The following is a 19886-nucleotide window of genomic DNA, read 5'->3' on the forward strand; positions in this document are numbered from 1 at the left end:
CTACGTTTCTGCAGGGCAAAGACTGTCCATCATTTATACCTAGAGAGAGAGACATCTATCTTGGCCACCATGTATTCCGTGTGCCAAGCACATAGTGGGTGCTCACTAATTCTGTACTGAATAAATATTGACACATTGAGTTTCTCTTGGGTTGAACCACAGAGCAGAATACTTTAAAAAACAGCTGAAGAAGGGTTGATAGACACTTTTGGGGGGCAGTTTAGATTTCCTTGTCTAGCTAGAATGTGCTTACACCTGGTAGGAAGTTCTTCAAAACCACTCCGACCTAGAAGTTCAGTTTGTACGCTTTTCTCCAATAGGACAATTTGACAAAGGGGCTGGGCCTGACCCTACCTCAGCTGGAGGAGACATCCTGGTGCCGCTCTCCAAGGTGGGTGGAGAAAAGGCAGCCGAATGGGTCACCCTTGAGCTGGGAGCCTGCTGGCCATCGTGGGGAGGAAAGGGAGCCCAGGGGGCCATGGCTGGGTTGATTTTAGCACTTGAAGTCTGGCCACTCTTTTCTTCTGTCCAGTTCCAGTAATGCAGGTTTGGATAGTGTTCTGGTTGTTCCTCTGTGAGACGTTCAAGCTGCTAAAAAAGAAAATAAGAACAAAAACAGTGGGCAACTTACCGTATTTGCACCAAATAGCTCAGCCAGACTTGTGGGAAAGGTCCTCCTGGGTGAGGAATTTTCTAGAGTGGGCTCTGTGAGCTAGCAGCTCATTCTGGCAGTGACTAGGCCATACTAGCTCAACAGTTGTGTTTCTTATTCTCATTGGGAAAATGGCTAATAATACTTGTCGCTTATTTACAGGGCAGGAGGAAAGATTGGCTTAGGAATTAGACGACCTGAGTTCTAATCCTGAATTGCCATCACCTAGCCACGTGGCCTTGAGCAAAGGCTTCACTTTATTTATACTTAATATGGAGGTGTTGGCACATAATCCTAGAATCTGAAATGATTGCACAATCAGGTTTCTGATTACATGCATCCCTCCGACGGTCCGCAGGATGGAGTCAAGCCACACACCCCACCGCCCCGTACCGGTAGAATCTCGTCTTTGATTTGCTGAGCCCGGTCTCCTAATTGAAACTCCAGCTCCTCCACCTGCTGCCGCAGGGCCCAGCGGAGAGTCTGCAGCTGGTCGGCCTCCTCCCTGCAGGTGCAGAATAGAAATCAACCACATTTCCCATCACCTCCAAGCGCAGTCCTCCATCGACCCTCTCAAAATGTAGGTCACTCCGCTGACATTTCTTACAAGGGACTGTCACCTTCTTTATTTGTATCAGTTGCAGACATGGTATATCACCAGGGCAGGTGTTCTTACTTTTTTAAACAACTCTATTGCAGAATAATTTGCATACCACAGAGTTTTAACAGTACAATGCATTTTGTATTTTAACAGTGCAGTGCAATGATTTTTAGTAAACTGGCCAAGCTGCATCACTCACCACCAGTCAGTTTGGGATCACTTCCATCTGCCCAATAAAAACTCTTGTGCCACTTTACAGTTAATCCCTATTCCCACTCCTCAGGCCCAAGCAACAGCTAATCTACTTTTGGGACATATGCTTTTCATCTATGTGAAAATAATGCAGATTTTCAAAACTCTACTAACCCCCAACACTAAAATTTGCATAAGCCCCATTCACATCAATGGACGATATCCTGCTGGCTATCCCCTTCTTCCCAGCTGACTGCCCATCTTCTGATCTCAAGTAGCCTTGGTCTTAAAGAGTAAGTGTTGCTATCTAGCAAATAGCTCTCACAGACTCCCACTGAGAAAGCAAGAACAAGAACAGCAAAGCAAAGGAAAAGGGCTCGTTTCTCATTAGTCCTGCTCCCTGGTGCTCATCTGTCCTGCCCTGATTACCTTTCCTTGCTGCAGGTGTGTGGGCTCTACTTACTTTTATGACTCTCTTTGATAATTACCTTTCCTCCTCTGACATGTCCCTGCAAAAGAGTGCCTGCTGTCCTGTAAGGTGCTGTTCAATTTCCTGTAAATGCTCCCGGAAACTCTGGCACACCGTCTTCATCGTTTCCATCTCGTGGACTGTGCACTGAGAACAAGGAGAAAGAGCTAAAAAGGGAGTCCTTTCTGATTCACCGCAAGAGTTCACCATGGTGGAGCCTGCCTTCCCCCTGGGGCTCCCTTGTCTGCAATGAAGCCCTGTGGCTAATGTGTGGGGAAGAGTAGAGGGAAAGCCCTGCCTTTGGCTTCTCCAGGTGAGAGGAGGCAATACTTGCTGGGACGGAAGGGCAGCAGCTGGTTGTTGATTGGCTCTTGGAGACATTATGTCCCAGAGACAGGACGGCTGTCTGAAGAGCTAGGTGATGTAGGGGTACAAGGACGCAGAGTAAGGAGAGCAGGGGGGAGTGGGTCAGAGTGAGGGCTTGTGCTTAGGTAAGGTGAGTCCTGTTAAATCTTGTTTAACTCAGGTGTTGAATACTGCCTCACTCTGAATTTCAATAACGTTGAACACATCTGTCCCGATGGTATGTGTTTGATTAGAGAAGGTCTGCTTAGGATATATTTTTTTATCAGTCTTAGCCCTGCTTAACCACAATCCCTGATGGTGAAATCTGCAGGATCAGCTCCATGTAGCTAACCTCATCCAGACTAAGGCAGACATCAGCTAGGCATCCACTCTTCGGGAATTGGAATCTAGAATGGAACTCTATTTTCCACATCCTGCTCCTTATTGTTCCTGATGTGAGTTATTCTTTAAATCTTTCTTTCTGTGACTGTGCTTCTGCCTTCGTTTCCTAATTTATATATCTTCCTGCAGCCGCCAAGTCCAGGTCATTTGTTGGGAACCTGATGATACACTGAGTTCTTACTAGCTCTCCCCTTGTTTTCCAGCCCAGGTTGGATCATGCTTTGAATAGATGCATGAGGGCACCTGGGTGGCTCAGTTGGTTAAGCATCTGCCTTCGGCTCAGGTCATGATCTCAGGGCCCTGAGATCAAGTCCCGCATGGGCCTCCCTGTTCCACAGGGAGTCTGTTTCTCCCTCTGCCCCTGCCACCACTCGTTCTTTCTCTCTCTCTCAAATAAGTAAAATCTTTAAAAAAAAATGAATAGACACGTGATCCAGAACCCGGCATCTCTACCCATCTAACTCTAAGTGACCTTAATGCTTGTTAGACCCTAATGCTTTCTCTACCGGGCACCTGCCTCCCAGAGTAGCATGGCAGAGGCCGCTAACTGCCCGCTTGCTGTCTTTTCCCCTTTATTCACATGAACAGACTTCTAATATCTTAGGGCAACAATGTATCTAACAAATGACATTTCCCAGCATCCCTTGCAGTAGGATGGCAATGAGATGACAGTGCAGAGCATGGAGTGGGGCTTCTGGAAGGCTCTTTAAAGGAAACTGATTTTCATGGCAGCCTTCTTTCAACATTCTCTTCTTCCTTACATGGAGACCAGTCTTACCACTGTGTTAATTCCTCTTAGTCCTGTTTTTAGGAAGTCCCAGGTTTCTTACTCTTCTCCCCAAAACCCCATGGCCAAGATCCTGGCAGCTTCATGGCTACTTTTACTGGAATTGTCATAATGGAAATCCTTTCCTACAAGTGATGTTTTTATATTGAAAACTCCTCATCATTTTGCTCTGAGTTGGTTTGATTCTGTCCCCTAATTTTTATATATGAATAACGTATTTTACCTGGCAAAACTTTCTAATTCCTTTTTCTTCAGTGTGAGTGCATTTGCACCAGTTAGAGGAGTGTTTGAAGTGTTATTGATGTTGGCAAGCGTGCTTGAAAGGTGACTGCAATTAATGGCTCTTGAAACCAGAAAAGATCTTAGAGACCATGAAGGGCTCTTTTTATAGAGAAGTGTTCTGACACAGAACGGCAAACTGACTTGTCCAAGGTCAAAAGGGGCAGATTTCAAGCCTGATTTATTTCTTTTCTTCTCAAGATCTAACTGAGTCACAGCAGTGTGGCTGGACACGGGGCTATTTGTCCCTTAGGGCTGAGCTAGTTGAATGGTCCTAGTGGATTCCTACAGGCTGACCAAGTTCTAGGGATGGTTAGGCCAGGGGCATGGAAATATGGTGCTCAAGTAGGCTGAGCATTAGAAACATTAAAGTTCACGCTTCATCTAGTTATTTTTGGGTAGCCCTTTGTGATTGGAAGGCACAGGGGGCTGGGATTTAGGAGTGTAACTGATGGCTGTTTGGTCCCGGAGAAGGGAGTAAGGTGGAAGATTCCGAAACACTGCCATCTTCTGGTCATTTGGAAGTACTAAAACTACTTTTCAGCTCTAGAACAGGTATAGAAGTAGTTTTCAGAAAAAAGGGAAATCTTAGGCAAAAAAAAAAAAAAAAAAAAGAGAGAGAGAGGCTGTTTTGAACTCTTTCTTCCAATGCAAGTGCTGGGTTATAACCCAAAGTCAATTCAAGGTCTACTCGACTGACCCAAACCCATTAAAACAAACTTTAACTTCAATAGTAAGAGCAACACCACCAGAAAACATTGAAACTTCACTTTTGAATTGGCTTATCATACTTTTTAAGCTGTGTATACTTCTTTTTATTTAAACCTAAATCATGAACATTATAGAAGAATTTTCTAATATCCAAAGATCTAATTTCAGATGATCTCACTTTCTTTTCTGGAAAGTTTTTTTTAAAATTACTAAATTATTATGCAGATTCCACATATAACATAAGAATTAATCATATCAGCAAACCATGGTGACCCATAAGACCGCAAAAATGACATTTACCAATTAGTCAAGTGAGTCTCTGCACTGTTACATACTGCTCTGGAAGGGGAGGAGGTGGAGATGTTATTCTGAGTCTTTTTCCTAAAATCCGCTTGGACCTTCCATTGACAGGTAATAGATAGTATCTATTCCTGCTTATAATCTTCATTTGGTCCAAGATTCATTTTCCAGATTTTTTTTTTTTATAAATAATTTCTGTAACCCTAGTTAGTCCTAGCATCTGATTTAGAGACATTTTTCTCCAGAATATTTTTCAGCCCTTACAAACCCAGGCTCACTCACCATAGATGCCCGTTCTCTCTGTTCCTGAGTTTGTTCTTTGGCTTAAGTAGCCTGCCCTTGTGGGTGAATGCAATCCCCCGTTTACACTTGCTTTTCTGCAAGTCTGTGTGCCTGTGTGCATACCTGCCCACGGGTTATAATAAAGCACATGTAAAACACTGTTTTCTTTGAGTGTACGTTTGTGGTTCCTTGACTCTAAACAAGGAGAAATGCATCGTCATCCATAAAGCCTGAGATAGTATGCATTTCAGGGTGTATAATGTCAGATCAATTTGATGTTTTTGGTATAATTGTGAATTCTAGGAGGAGAGCAGGCTAAGGCAATACGACACTAAGTTTTAGAAGACATGAGATGGTGGCATGCACACTCATTTAAACTCCTATTCATTTGAAAGCTACAATAAGTCTGAAGATGGCCGTTGTAACGGGACACAAATCCCCTACATGTTCTGCAGAAATGCTGATGTCTCATAGTGTCAAAGCAAGAAAAAGATCTATTTCCAGTTGTATGATCTCCGCACATAGCTGGGGCTGGTTGGGCCCAAGCTCCTCTCCTGACACCAGCTAGGAGAAATGGGGAGAGCTCTGCTCTGCACGCAAGGTCACTCACCCCTGGCACTGGCCCAGGTTTAATCTTTGGTCCCAGTTCTTATCGGTTTCCTTCTGCCTAGCTCCCAGAACCAGTCCTTACTCTGTACCTGGCTCTGAGTTTCCCCAGGGCCATCTCTCAGAAGCTGTAGTCCTCTGCCTGCTGCTGGGCTCCCAAGGGCGGCACGCCCTCCTGCTCCTGCAGTTTCCAGACATGCTCCTACAAATTCATGAGGACATCCCCAAATACCTTATAAACCCTTGATGTCTTCTTAAATCTTTCATATTAATGGTTTTACTGGGCTGTACTAACTGGTCAGCCATGATCTCTGGATGCTGTGGTTTGCCTGATGGGCTGGACTACTTCCTGGCACCTGTAGTCAGGCCCACCCTTTGAATAACGGAGCCCCTCCAGACCTTGGTGGCCCTTCTGTCTGCACTGATTTGTCATAATCGCCTCAACCATGCTAAATACCCTCATCAGGTAGGATGACTTTTCTGCTTCTGCCACGGGAGGCTGAATTACCCTTTTTTCTTTTTTCATTTGTGGCCATATAACTGAACAAATGATAGGCTGACTGAGTATGAGCTATTGCCATAAATACTTGATTATTATATTAATAAATGAAGTGATAGTGCTTCCCAAAGACAATTTGATGATAGACGTCTAGCTTCTCAGTCTGTGGATACATGTTTGTTATTTCTCTCTCTCTTTTTTTATATATATAGAGAGTGAGAGAGTGAGAGCATGAGTGGAGGGTGGGGTGGGGAAGGGAGGGGCAGAAAGAAAGGGAAAGAGAGATCTGCATGCAGGCTCCGAGCTCCGAGCGCAGAGTCCCACACAGCGCTCAATCTCACGTCCCTGAGATCATGACCTGAGTTGGGAAACAAGAGGCTGACACTTAACTGACTGAGCCACCCAGGCACCCTTATTTCTCTTTTTAACCCAATCAGTAAATGATTTATATTGTTTTTAAGAGTTGTGATGTGAAGAGAGACTAGATAGTATCTTATTATGGAAAAAATATCTGCAACATTAACATTGAAAGATTGATATTGGGTATGTCTTAAGAGACCATTTCTTCTGGAGTTTTTAGCACAATTTTGATTTTTGAATACTTTATTATTTTTAATAAAACTAAATATAAAACAAAGTATGGTTTAATTAATAAAACTAATATAAAACTAAATATGGTTTAATTTACATATCCTTGTAGAACTTATCTTAAAAATGTAAATTAGAAAAAAATCTTTCAAGTTATTTTAGATCAACAACCCAGTTTTCATCACGGAAACTGGGGTACCTAATTGTAGGATTTAATATTTTTTTCTCTCTACAGCTCCTTAAAATGTTACCTTCTCCAGCCATCTTTCATTCCTAACATTTTCCTGTATTAACTATGTAGCCAACTAAATGTTTACTTCCTTAAAGCAGAGTTTTTCAACCCTGACATTGTTGTTATTCTGGGCGAGATAATTCTTTGCTGGGCCGGGGGCTGTCCTGAGTATCGTAGGATGTTTAGTGGCATCCCTGACCTCTACCCGCTAATAACAGTAATGCCTACCCAAGACATGACAACCAAAAATGTCTCCAAACATTGCAAAATGTTACCAGGGATGGGGACAAATTATCCCCGGTTGAAACCCACCACCTTATAGCATTTTGGGGGGGGGGGGGGGAACGGGTAGAGACAGAAGGAGAGAGAATCTTAAGCTGGCTCCATGCCCAGCACGTGGGGCTCGATCTCAGAACACTGAGACCTGAGCTAATATCAAGAGTTGGACGCTTAACTGACTGAGCCACCCAGGTGCCCCCAAACCCACCACCTTACAGCATTTAAAATCCTTAATAAATATTGATGACGATAATGGTGATGGCTCCTAATATGCTGTAGGCTTCGAACCTGGGTCTTTTGATAGTCCGATGAACCCCAGCCTTTGTTCTTGACTCCCATGAAACTTTTGGGTAATATTATATGCAGAATTAAGCTCAATGACTTCTTTTACTAGTTTAACCCTTTTAATGACCCACTTAAAAATATTCCAAATGCCTGAAGCCTTGCAATCTGAAAAATGATGTAGTAAATTACTTATCTTTCATTGATTCTCTGTGTTTATATAACATTTATGCAGATTTCTAGATGTTGAAGGGCTATGTAGTAATTTGCCTTATCTTTTACATAATCACTTTCTCATGTTGCTATTACACTTCTATAGATTTAGATATTTTAAAGTTAGACACATCATTGCCTAGAGTGTATTGTCCAAGAATTTGGTGTCAGCTAGATCTGAATTGAATCTGGACTACCACTTATTAGCGGGGAAATTGGAAACTTATATTTTCTTGGTTCTAGGTTCCTCATTTGTAAAAGAGGGAGGACTCGGCATATATATGAGGGACTCAGGATTTATGGCATGGGTGAAAATGAGGGTTACTCAACATATGGTAAATAAAGTGATTAGCATAGGCACTCAATAAATATTTGTGGAATTAAAAGAATGGGAAGGTAACCTGTCAGGCATCAAACAGTATGTGCTTAATAAATTACAGTTGCCCTCCACTCTCCTTTGAACAGCTGTAGCCCTATGTTATCCGTGCCACCTTTCTGTTTTCTCACTTTCAATACAGGTGGTTTCATGTGTGATACTCTTAATTTTTTTAATCAATGGCCAACCTTGACAGCCTTAAGAATCATTTCTCGCCTTAAGAATCACTGAAGAGGGGACACTGGAAGGACTCAATGAATGCTTATTGATTTATCAGGGGCTGAACAGGTTGGGGGTCATTCAATTTTCAGTAAACTCAATGTCCACTTTTTAAATAAACTCAGCCAAGTTGGAGCAGGAGTCCCTCTATAGGACATAGAGCTTCTAGAGAAGATGTAGATTCAAGAGCTGAACAATAATAAAATAGTGATGAGAATTAATAAGAAGAATAGGAGCCACTCAATTAGCATTTTCTAGGGCTTTCTGTGGGCTGGGCACTGTGCTGAGTGTCTGAGCATGCTGAGTGCTTTACAAGCTTTCTCTCACTTAATCCTAAAATAATCTTGTGTCCGTGGCATGAATAGTCTCCCTATTTTACAAAGCAGGAACTAGACTCCGAGAGATGTAATGGCTTGTGCAAGATCATTCAGCTAAATGAATTTAAGACAGAGAATTGTTCAGTTAGACTGAATCGGAGACGAGGTATAGATGCGTTAATGTTTATAACCTTACATGTGAATTTATTGTTCTATATCCCTCTGTCAAATGGGGATTAATAATGAAATTTGCCGCCTTACTTCAGAAGGTGATTGGACGTATCAGATAAGAAGAAACTTGCTATAAAGCACTCTACAGATATCACTCATGAATTGAGATGGAAAGGTATGCCCTGAGAGCTCGCGTTCAGGAGGCCTGAACATGATCCCTGAGGCGATGTTTCTCCCTCTGCCTTCCCGTCTTTGCAAAGATGAATACTTACAGAACACAGCTCCTTCACTGTAGTGTCCTGAAGGACGTTCAAAGTCTTCATGAGCTGGGCTTCCAGATGATTGTGCGAGCATGAGTGGTGCCTACAGGCCGAGGGCCCAGGGCCAGGGCTCTGCCTCTCCGAATGGCAGTGGGGATGACAGCAGACACAACAGCGGGTGGGTACAACGTGGCAGCTGCCCGCTGGGCAGATATGAGGGAAGCCTGTGTCTAGAGAGACGGATTTGGTGAGGCTCCGGGCCTCGCTACTTGGAGCTGAGCAGCAATGCCAGGGCCTAGGCTCACATATGTTGGTCTGAACAGAAACATCGCGGCACTGTCTTGATTTTGTCTCCAGTCCTCGTTCTGTTGTGGGAGCAGGGTCACACATAGTGCATTCTAAAGTTGTTCCTTTAGCATAAGTCCCCAAAGCCACAGCATTCTGAGCTGCCGATGCCAGATTGGAGGACATCTGGATTGTCACAGACTTGGAACCAACAGTGTTTGAGTCAGCATTTGGAGGAAGCTTTCCCATCTCAGATTCTGCGCTGTGTGGTATTTGACCCAAAGCACTACATGCCGGCTTTGCTTGGGGAGTATCTTCAGCCAGTTTATCTAGGTAGGGAAAAAACTTTTCAGATGTTTGAATAAGGTCAACTGGACAGGACATGACATCACTGGGCTTGGGGACATGCTGTGGTGGGCTTTCTCCCGTCAGTAAGGTATCGTTGGGGTCAGTATAGGCTTTGCTGCTTTCTGCTCCTCTTGGGGTCTCAGAGTCTATGTGAAGGAGCTTGTCGTGAGCAGGATCAACTCCAGCTGATCTTTGGGATTTGCAGTGGTGGCTTTGCACGTGTGTTTCCCCAGCTCCATCAAGCTTCAGAAACCCATCCTTCATGCCTGAGAGGTGGGGCACCATAAACCCTAGAGGACAGTCACATCTGGAGCTAAGTGTGCCCACCATGGCCTCATCTTCAGTTTGGGGCACAGGCAGGTGCTGCCTCGGATGGCTGTCTTTCCTTGGGTGTTCTCCCCCTCTGGTGGTCTCATCGAGGGCCGTATCTGGGGTCAACGGCTCTGGTGGCTTCTCCATATCCTCAAAAGGAGACTCTTTCTTCACTGTAGATGTTGAGGCCTTTTCCTCCACGACACTCCAGTCTTGATTTGAAAAGGCTGTGCTCACCAGACTCTTGGAATCAGACTCACCTGACTCTTGCTGGCAGTCCTGGGGTGGCACTAAGAACTGGCTCTGATCCCTTGGCTTTCCACATCCACTCTCAGCAGGACTCTGGCTGCTTGGCAAGGAAGGCATCTGTGTGAGAAACTGGGATAAAGGCAAAGGGGTCAGGAGGGTGGGGGAGGCGCTAGGTTTAAGAAGTGTGTGTGTCTGTGTCTTATCATTCCCATTGACCTAGGAGTCCGGAGAGAAGGGTCACAGACTCAGGTTTACATTAGTGTACTACTTTAACTAAGCCCTTTCATCTATGAGTCTCAGCTTCCCTGTTTGGTAAAATCAAAAGAAAATACAAAGGAAAGGAACACTAAGCCTTCTGGCACCTTAGTGGGACTCCAGTCCCCCCTCCCTTGGGTGCCTGTGGTGCATATCTTCGAAGGGCTGGTTGTCCTTTCCAAATGCGGTAGTGTGGTGTGCTTTCTATTTATCTTTGCTTTTACTCCTCTTCCAACCCTCCAGTGGCCCTCTACCTGCAGGGGCAGTGGTTCCAGTGGGTCATCCAGGAACCCGCTGCTGTCAGACTGGCAGCTGTTTTCTCTGTTCACTGTGGCCCCTGTGGAAAGAAGTCAAGAGGCCTGGGGTCAGTGAAGGGAAATTGGCTGTCAGGAGGACTGAGATCAAGCCCTCTCTGTGCCTACAGGCCGCAGATTCTCAATAAATGTCCACTGCATGGAGACAGACATGAGCGGGGGGATTCCAAGGACTGATTTTCTCGACTGTCAGAGGGTCAATCTAAAATTGTGTCACTGGTTTCTTGATACAAGGAGTAAAACATGAAATAAAGGAGAAAGGACGACCATCTCTTAAGACTAAAGAGACAATGATTGTGGATGCATCTTTAATAAGGGGAAGAAAATCCAGAAGGAAATGCATAACTTTTAAATGCCATGCTGACCAAACAATAAAAAACAAATGTATATATCTGTGTGTATATATTCTGCATGGACTGAATATTATGTTCCCCCTAAATCATGGGAGGCTTCTGGAAGTGACAGAGCTCTGTTCCCATTAATGGGATTAGTACCTTATAAAATACTTTATAAAAAAGACCCCAGAGAGGAGAGCTCCCTTGCCTCTTCTACCATGTAAGAGCACAGTGAGAAGATGACCATCTGTGGACCAGGAAGTGAGTTCTTACCAGACACTGGAACTGTCAGCACCTTGACCTTGAACTTCTATCCTCCAGAACGGTGAGAAATAAATTTCTATTGTTTATAAGCCACCCAGTCTGTGGTATTCTGTAATAGCAGCCCTAACTGCCCAAGACATATATATTCTTTTTTTTAAACTAAATTTTGGATAAGAACTTTGCTAGCTTCATGTGGACTCTCTATGACCACAAGTTCATGCTCATGTTTTAGACTGCTTCTCTTGTCACTGCAAAAGGCTTGAAGGGGCAGAGAAAGAACAATGTTAAGTGAGGGCCGGTAACAACTCTGTAAATATGAGCATCTGGAAATTCTCAATCTATCTAAACTTTTACCGTAGATATGTTGTATTAGCAGGGGTGGGGATATGGGTGTCTACTGGAGGATGAACTTGCTAAATAGAGATTTAATTGTAAGATTTTTTTCTAAGATTTTTTCTACAAGAAGCAGAAAGAGGAGTCTTGGGGGCACCTGGGTGCCTCAGTCGGTTAAGCATCTGCCTTTGGCTCAGGTCATGATCCTGGAGTCCTGGGATTGAGTCCTGCATCGGGCTCCCTGCTCAGCGGGGAGTCTGCTTCTCCCTCTCCCTCTGGCTGCAGCTTCCCCTGCTTGTGTTCTCTCCCTCTCTCTCAGTGTCAAATAAAAATCAGAGGATATAAGTTTTTAATAGCTGAGTCCTAGAGACATGGAAGAAATTTGAGAAAACAATATCTTTGATCTTGCTGTTACATCTCTTATTGTATAGTTAAGGGTAAAATATGGAAAATATTGACTGGTCATAGACTTAAGGAAGTCTTCTGCTTCTGGCAAACTGAAGTACTAGGAACTAGATTTTCTTCCCACCTGGAACAACTGAAAAACGACAAAGTATGTGAAAAAATGATTTCAAGAATATGGGCATCCGGTAATTAAAAATGGCTGTCCATGTGAGGCAGGAACAAATCATGTGAGCCCTACAATCATCCAACTTCCAGCCTTGAGATAGTTTACAGGCTGTGGTGAAGGCAGGGAGGGTGGACCCAGGCAGAACCTGGCAGACTTCCTGAGTTGAAGAGACAAAATTGAGAGTCTGGAATGACTGAGCCAGCTAGAGGTTGCAGGGAAGAGTGGGACGGAGGAGAGATCTTCACAAAGAGAACTCACAGAAACCCTCCTGAGTATTTAGCTGAGGGTGGATCTGCTCGTGTGTGTGAGGAAACACCAGAGACTGGGGAAAGATTCACTGGAAAGGCTTAGAGGACACCGTGCCTGCAGTCCCAGGCTGGGAATAGTGCATGCTTCCATCAGTCAGATTCTAAACCCTCACAATTTACAGAGCACTGGTGAGACTCAGAGGGTCTTGCTTCAGGAGTGAGTAATAATTAGGCCTAGAATGAGCATTTTCCCCACACCACAAGTCTTAAAAGGGAGACCTGAAAGGGTCAAACTCTTTCCAAGTCGCACAACTGTGTCCCAGACCTAAGCTCAAGCATATTTATAGAAATAAAGTAATATCTGGCATGCACAAGGTAAAAGCTTCAATATCTGGCATCTAACAAAAAATACCAGGCATGTAAAGCAGAAAAATTTCCATAGTGAGGAAAGAAAACCAATCAACTGAAATGAACCTAGAACTGACAGAGACGTTAGAATTAGCAAGCAAGGACATTAAAACACTTCCTATGACACAGTCCATATGTTTAAGAAGCTAGAAGAAAGATTAACTATAAGGGGAGACTGCTAGATATTAAAAAATACCCAAATTGCAATTCTAGAGATGAAAACTCAATGTCTCAGGTAAAATTTATACTGGATGGAATTAATAACATTTTAGAAACTGCAGAAGAAAAAATAATGAAGTTGAAGACATAGCAGTAGAAATCATCCCAAATAAAAAACAGAGATTAAAGAAAAAAATTTAAAAAATCAAAAGAACATCAGTGAACTGTGAGACAAACCAAGTACCTGAACATATAGGCCACTGGACTATCCCAAAGGGGAGGGGAAACACTGGAAGAAATGTTTCAAAGAAAAGTTTGTTTCAAGATGTTCGACAAATAATGAATCAAGGAGCACTACATCAAAAACTAAGGATGTACTGTATGGTGACGTAACATAAGAAAGAATTTAAAACACAACAGCCACAACAAGATGTTCGACAAACTGCAAACACAAGAAATATGAAGAAAACGACACCAAGGCACATCAGAATGAAATTGGCCAACACCAATGACAAAGAGAAACACCTTAAAATCAGCCAGAGACAAAAAAACATATTATTCACAAGGGAAACAAAGACAAGGAAAGCAGTGAGTTTCTCGCTGGAAATGATCCAATCAAGAAGACAGTGGAGTGACATCTTTAAAGTACTGAAAGAAAAAAAAAAGTGTGGGTAAGTTTGTGGGTTTTTTTGTTTTTGTTTTTTAATATTTACTTAAGAGAGCACACAAGGGGTAAGGGCAGAGAGAGAGAGAGAAACAATGTCCAGCAGGCTCCCCACCGAGTGCAGGGCCCGATGCAGTGCTCGATCCCAGTACACTGAGATCTCAACCTGAGCCAAAATCAAGAGTTGGATGCTTAACTGACTGAGCCACCCAGGCGCCCTGAGTGTGGGTATGTTTTAAAGATTTTTTTTAATTCTCTAAATCTTTTAAAATAACAACAGACCATTTAAACAAAAAATAATAACAGTGTAGTGTGAGGTTTATAACAAAGACTTAGAAGTGTAAAAGCAAAAACCAAAAACCAAAAAATCACCTGTTATAAAATTAAGTAGTTTGTGTGGAAGGAACTCCCTGTGAGGTTTTCCTTTAACTGTGATGTACAATCTTCATAGAGACTTTAGCCTGGATAATAGAATGCTTGTTTACTTGTTGTCAAAGGAAATAGTGTACACACACTATATATTTATTATAGGAAGTTTACTTGTGTGATATTTACACAATATGGTATAATATTTGAGACTCCACTGCTCTTGTTATAATGAGCTCAACCAATATTAAAACTTTTGGCTTAGAGTTAGAAAAAAATCACCTATTTTTCTCCTTATACCAACCATAGGTATGAAATCAGTGATGATTATGGCAGAAAACTTTCAAATGCTCTATGCAGAATATAAAATGTTTTTCTGGTAATATACAAAGGGCCCTGGCCAGTTTGGCTGGAGCCCCTCCACTGAATAGCCCTACAGAGTGGGGTGAGGGACCCATTCTCAAGAGTTTTCCACACAAGTCTCCCATCCCAGTTTACATGCTTCAGGACCCACGGCCCCTTTTCTTCTTAGCCCCCAGAGCCATTTTGCAGTAGACAGACCACGGGACAGGAGCGAGCAAGGTGGGACTGACTTTACCCCTCACTCTCCATCTCCATACCATGAAAACGTTAGGGGGCCCAGAGATACTCAGCAGCAGGGTTGAAACTTGCTGAAGGATGGACAAAACAGCTTTGGAACCTCTTCTTCTTTCTATATGTTTTGGTGCAAGATTTGCACCATAAGCCATGATGGACTCCCTTAAACTTTCTAGACGATCCCTAAGCTATTACTATTCTTGAGTATAAGCTTCATATAAATGGTTGCTCTTCCCCTTCTTACAGCCCTAAGATGAAATTATACGTTCGAGCACCAGAACAAAACTCTATGTCAGAGTTCATTCCTCCATATGCTGGTTGGTCCATATCAATCTGGTCCAAATGAAAATAAACAACCACCAAAGTAAAGAGTCCCTAAAAGATAGAGTGATTTCCTCTAAGAAGGACATGTTTAAATTATAACTGTTACCATCAGTTAATTGCACTAGTGTAAAGCACAATGAACAAAAACAAAAAACAAAAATAACCTCTGATAAACTCATTTACGTGAATTTGTGAAACAACCAGATTTTGAGAGCCTTTCTTTGACGGTGAGGTCAAATGGTGGAATTTGGGCATAGTTCTTTCAGGACTAGAGGCGTATTTATCTTGCAGTTCAGAAGTCAAACACGTGCATCTGAATCACTTAGAGAGAGTTACCAAGCAAAGTGTGGGCCAAGTTACAGATGGTTTAGTTTCTTCGGAGAACTAAAAATCTTTCCCCGCCTATAGATCACCTTTTCAGCAACTAGATGATAGACATCTCGAAACTGGGGTTTGCACATTCTAAATATTCTCTGAAGGTTGTAGCAATGAAATGATACAAAGGATGAGACGCTTCCTCACCCAGGATGGCTACACTAGATGATTAAACAAACAGACAAACGCAAATGTCATTGTTTTCACGCCCACGGCCTCACACCTAATAGGTAACCCATCTAATAGGTAACACGTGACTCAAGGGAAGACAGTATGGCATCCAGCAGGAGTAACGCAAGTAGTACCAGCACCCACCAGCCAACACAGCCCAGTTCCTGAAACTATCTAGGCCAAGACTGGGAGAATTTTAGAAGCCTTATCAATGGGATTTTCCACAGGCTCTTAATATGCCCAAGGAGCTACAGCTCTGCCTTACTTCACTAGATTAGGGCCTTGACTTCCCACCTTACCTCTACCTACCAGTCCTTTTCTCCTAGCTAGAACTTTTTTTTTAAAAAGATTTTATTTATTTATTCAACAGAGATAGAGACAGCCAGCGAGAGAGGGAACACAAGCAGGAGGAGTGGGAGAGGAAGAAACAGGCTCATAGCAGAGGAGCCTGATGTGGGGCTCGATCCCATAACGCCGGGATCACGCCCTGAGCTGAAGGCAGACGCTTAACCGCTGTGCCACCCAGGCGCCCCTCTCCTAGCTAGATCTAATTATTCAAACTCTCCACTACTAGAGGGATCCTGTTCCAAACCACCACCAACCCCCTAATGGGTTTGTCATGCCCCTTTAGACTGCTGGCTCCCTTACTCTGCCAATCTCATAGTTCCAGGGCGGCCAACTTCTCTACAATGTATGCTACTGAGATCCACGTAGGACCCTTAACTGACTCATTTAGAAAATCCAGAACCAGATCTACTTGCTTCGGAGTCTGACTCTTCTGTTTCCTAGCGGTGTGATCTTGGGGATGGCACTTAACGTTTGCTGAGTGTTTCCTCATGGGGAAAAGAATAAATGAGGTAATGATGGGTTACTTGAGCGGTTGCAATGAGGATACTATCTAATAATATATACTGGATATATGAAGACTCTAAGCACATGTAAAAGATGATCGAATTACATATGTAAATTTTTGCTGCAGAACATCCTCTTAATGTTATCAATTAGAACTCAATCACTATTAATATTGTTAAATAGCATTCATGTGTACCATTATTAATATTACTATTTGTTAAAAATTACCTTTTTCAGCACAGGCCTGTCTTCACAGAGGCAGACTTTACCCTCCCAGTTAGGTGGACCCTGCCCGGGCAGGACTGCTTCCCTGTCTACGAAGTTTGAAACATTTCTGCCTGCGAGGAGGCAGATGCCTCGGGCACTTTGTCCCAATAATCAGCAGGTGGCAGCATTACACCAACCACAGAACCAAGGAGCCAGGGCCCTGCCGGAGTCCTGGAATGGCTAGAAGTCCCAAGAAGAGTCCACCCCAAGGGCTGCTTTCCTGAGCTGAGTTGATAATTAAAGATGTTTGAATCCGAAGTAGAGAGTTTTACTCTTAGTGTAGTCTGAGTTCCTAGAGGCTCAGGAAAAATAACGTTTATGGAATTGAAACATAAATGAGGGAGGGAGAAAAGAAAAAGGAGTCTGGGGGTGTCCTGTCCACAGCAGTTGTGTAGAGCAAAAGGAATATTTCAGCCTTAGCCTGAGGCTCACCATCTACGCTGATCTAGTCTACTTCACTCATTTCTTTGCCATGGTCCCCTCTCTTCTCTCCCCAAGGGGCAGAAAATTCTGTGACAGTTCTGGTGAAATTGAGTCACAGAAACAAATTACCTTGGAACTGGAGTGGACATTATAGACTATGCAAACTCAAATGGGGCAGGTGGCATAAGCTTGTGAAAATAGGGACAGTGTGGATTGTCTGGACTCCAGAGAGTGTGTTCCCCTGAAGGCATTTTAAAAATTAATTTTAAATGTCTGGTAGAACAAACAGAAGTTCTCTGTGGGCCACAGTCTCTCCTCCAGATTGAAAGGACGGTGCCACCTATCATGCAGTGCAAAGAATCCCTTCCAGAACATTCCTTACAGATGGCCATCTAGCTAGGGCTAACACATTTGTGGTAACAGAGACCTACTTCTATCTGGTCAGAGCATATCACACCTTTTACAATATGCTTCTTTATATTGAGCTGAATCGACATTTGCATTTTCCATTCGTTGGTCATAGTTTCATCTAGGGAGTAATACAGAACATGTTTAACCCCTCTTCCTCAAGATAGCTCTCTTGTACTCTCCAGGCCTTTCCTCCTGAGCTTAAATCTCCCCAGATCTTTTAAATCAGCCCTCACAGGGCAGTTTTCAAGGTATCGTGTCTTGGACTTTTCAGTTAAGTACTTACCTAGTCATGTTTGCTATAAAACCCAGCACTCAGAACTAGATTCAGTAGTTGTGATAGGGTCTGACCAACACGTAGCAGAGGACTGCCCTTTGCCGACTTCTGAATCTTTCACTTACACTCACAGCCCGGGATTAGTCCAGTCAGAAGTGGAGTTCCCAGTGTTGGGTTATATGCTGAGATTGGTCTCTATTTTGTTTTCTTCTGAAATCTGATCTAGCTAATTTAGGACCACATTTCTTTTTTTTTTTTTTTTTTTTTTTTTTGTGGTAGGACCACATTTCTATCCTGTCAAGATGATCCTGATCTTCATTCTGAAATCTGTTGGTGTCTGTCATCTGTGGCTTTGCAGCCCCTTCTTGCTGTGGGCCAAGCTGCTGCTGATATTCCGAAGAGAATAGGCCACGTCACAGAGCCGGGGGCTCTCTACCGCAAACCTCCATTTTACCGTTTTACACATTTCACAAATGTTACTGGGCCCCTGCGGGGTCCTACACTGTTCTAGAAACTGCAGCACAATGTCGACAAAGATACCCACTCTCACAGAGCTTATATTTATCTTGACTCTGATCCGAGAACTGAAGAATGGCTGAGAACATTCGTGACTGTGGCAAATATTCCTGAAGCAATTTAATTCTTCCTTCTATGCCAAGCATGCTTGGGCGGAAGAGTTCCTATGCTACAAAGATTTCTACGTAAGGTTTTTATAATTTCTATAAGTGCCCTGCTGACATTTTTGTTTCAATCTCTTTCTTATTACCTGGGAATTCTTCCTCCCCCCCCTTTTTTTACCTCTCTTCCCCCCTTCTTTCCCTTTCCTTCTTCCTTCTTTTCTTTCTCCCTCTATTTATTGCTCCAAGTTCAGCAGTCTGTCCTCTCTGCTTTAGTGTGACTAACCTTCCTTCATCATTACAAAAGAGAAGAAAAAGAAGGAGAAGGAGGAGGAGAAGAGGAAGAAGAAGAAGGAGGGGCTGCTTCTTTTGGCTTAATACTATTAGTTGTTTCTCAGGATCGTGTAGTATGTGGTGGTGAAGATAATTTGGAAAAGGAAAAAAATTTATTTTCCTCATTTCATGTGACAGTATTTTAAAAACTATTTACTGGTGCTTGGGTGGCTCAGTTGGTTAAGCGTCTGCCTTCGGCTCAGGTTATGATCCCAGGGCCCTGGGATTGAGTCCTGCATTGGGCTGCCTGCTTAGTGGGGAGTCTGCTTCTCCCTCTGCCCCCCCCCCCCGCACTGATGCTTTCTCGCTCTCTCTCTCTCTCAAAACAAAATCTTAAGAAAAAAATAAAAATCACTTATCGTCTAAGGATGCAGGAAAATTACTATACTATGTCTATATGTCTTTCAATCCAGCACAGTTTCTTTGTACACATGTATATGTGTATATTTTGTAAAATAAAAATCATAACACACACAATTTATAATTTGCTTCTTTTGCATATATATGTGAGTTTTTCTTTATCAAAAGTTCTTTATAATGTGTGTGTGTGCACACGTGTGTGCTCACAAGTCTGTGCATTTCTGTTTCAGACTATGGTGTCGTGACTGGACCGCTGTGTAGAACGTAACTGGATGGGTTTCTGTCTTTGTTTCTATGTCCTTAAGCAGCATGGAAAGCTGATGTAGTATAATTTCCCTGAACTTGTAAAAGAGCTCAGTGTTAAAAACTACTGATCATGGTATATCTTAAAAGATGAAATTCTTTGACAATTTTTCATTTTGGTAATAGTGACTGATATTTCAGGATTCCTACTTCTTGGATTAATGGTATTTCTTACTTTTTCTTATTTCTTTTCTAATGTCATCAGTCAAATAATTTGTTTATTTTCATTCTAGAGTCTCTAAAAAGAGAAAAGACTATGTCTATGCCTCTTAAGGTAGCTTTGGCCTTATTTCATAAATTTTTGTATGGTCCCCCCTTTTTAAAAAATTCCATTCTATCTAATGCTAATGCTGTCATTCCTGTTTCCCTTTTCTTTTTCTTTTTGCATTGGCATACTTTTTTTTTT

General features: G+C 42.8%; 1 protein-coding gene across 1 annotated transcript in view; it reads right to left on the minus strand.

Annotated features, from left to right (window-relative positions):
- Positions 1-238: 238 nt before the first annotated feature.
- ITPRID1 (ITPR interacting domain containing 1) overlaps positions 239-19886 on the minus strand; it is a 72477-nt gene continuing 52829 nt past the window's right edge. The window contains exons 9-13 of the mRNA XM_045792167.2: positions 10766-10848; positions 9075-10373; positions 1934-2061; positions 1046-1157; positions 239-591 (exon numbers count right to left, since the gene is read on the minus strand). Coding sequence (XP_045648123.2) covers positions 295-591; positions 1046-1157; positions 1934-2061; positions 9075-10373; positions 10766-10848 — 1919 coding nt within the window. The 3' untranslated portion in view covers positions 239-294. The remainder of the gene's footprint in view (positions 592-1045; positions 1158-1933; positions 2062-9074; positions 10374-10765; positions 10849-19886) is intronic.

Source organism: Ursus americanus, chromosome 3 (assembly GCF_024610735.1).
Source record: "Ursus americanus isolate L20-20 chromosome 3, mUrsAme1.1.p, whole genome shotgun sequence".
Lineage (NCBI taxonomy): Eukaryota > Metazoa > Chordata > Mammalia > Carnivora > Ursidae > Ursus > Ursus americanus.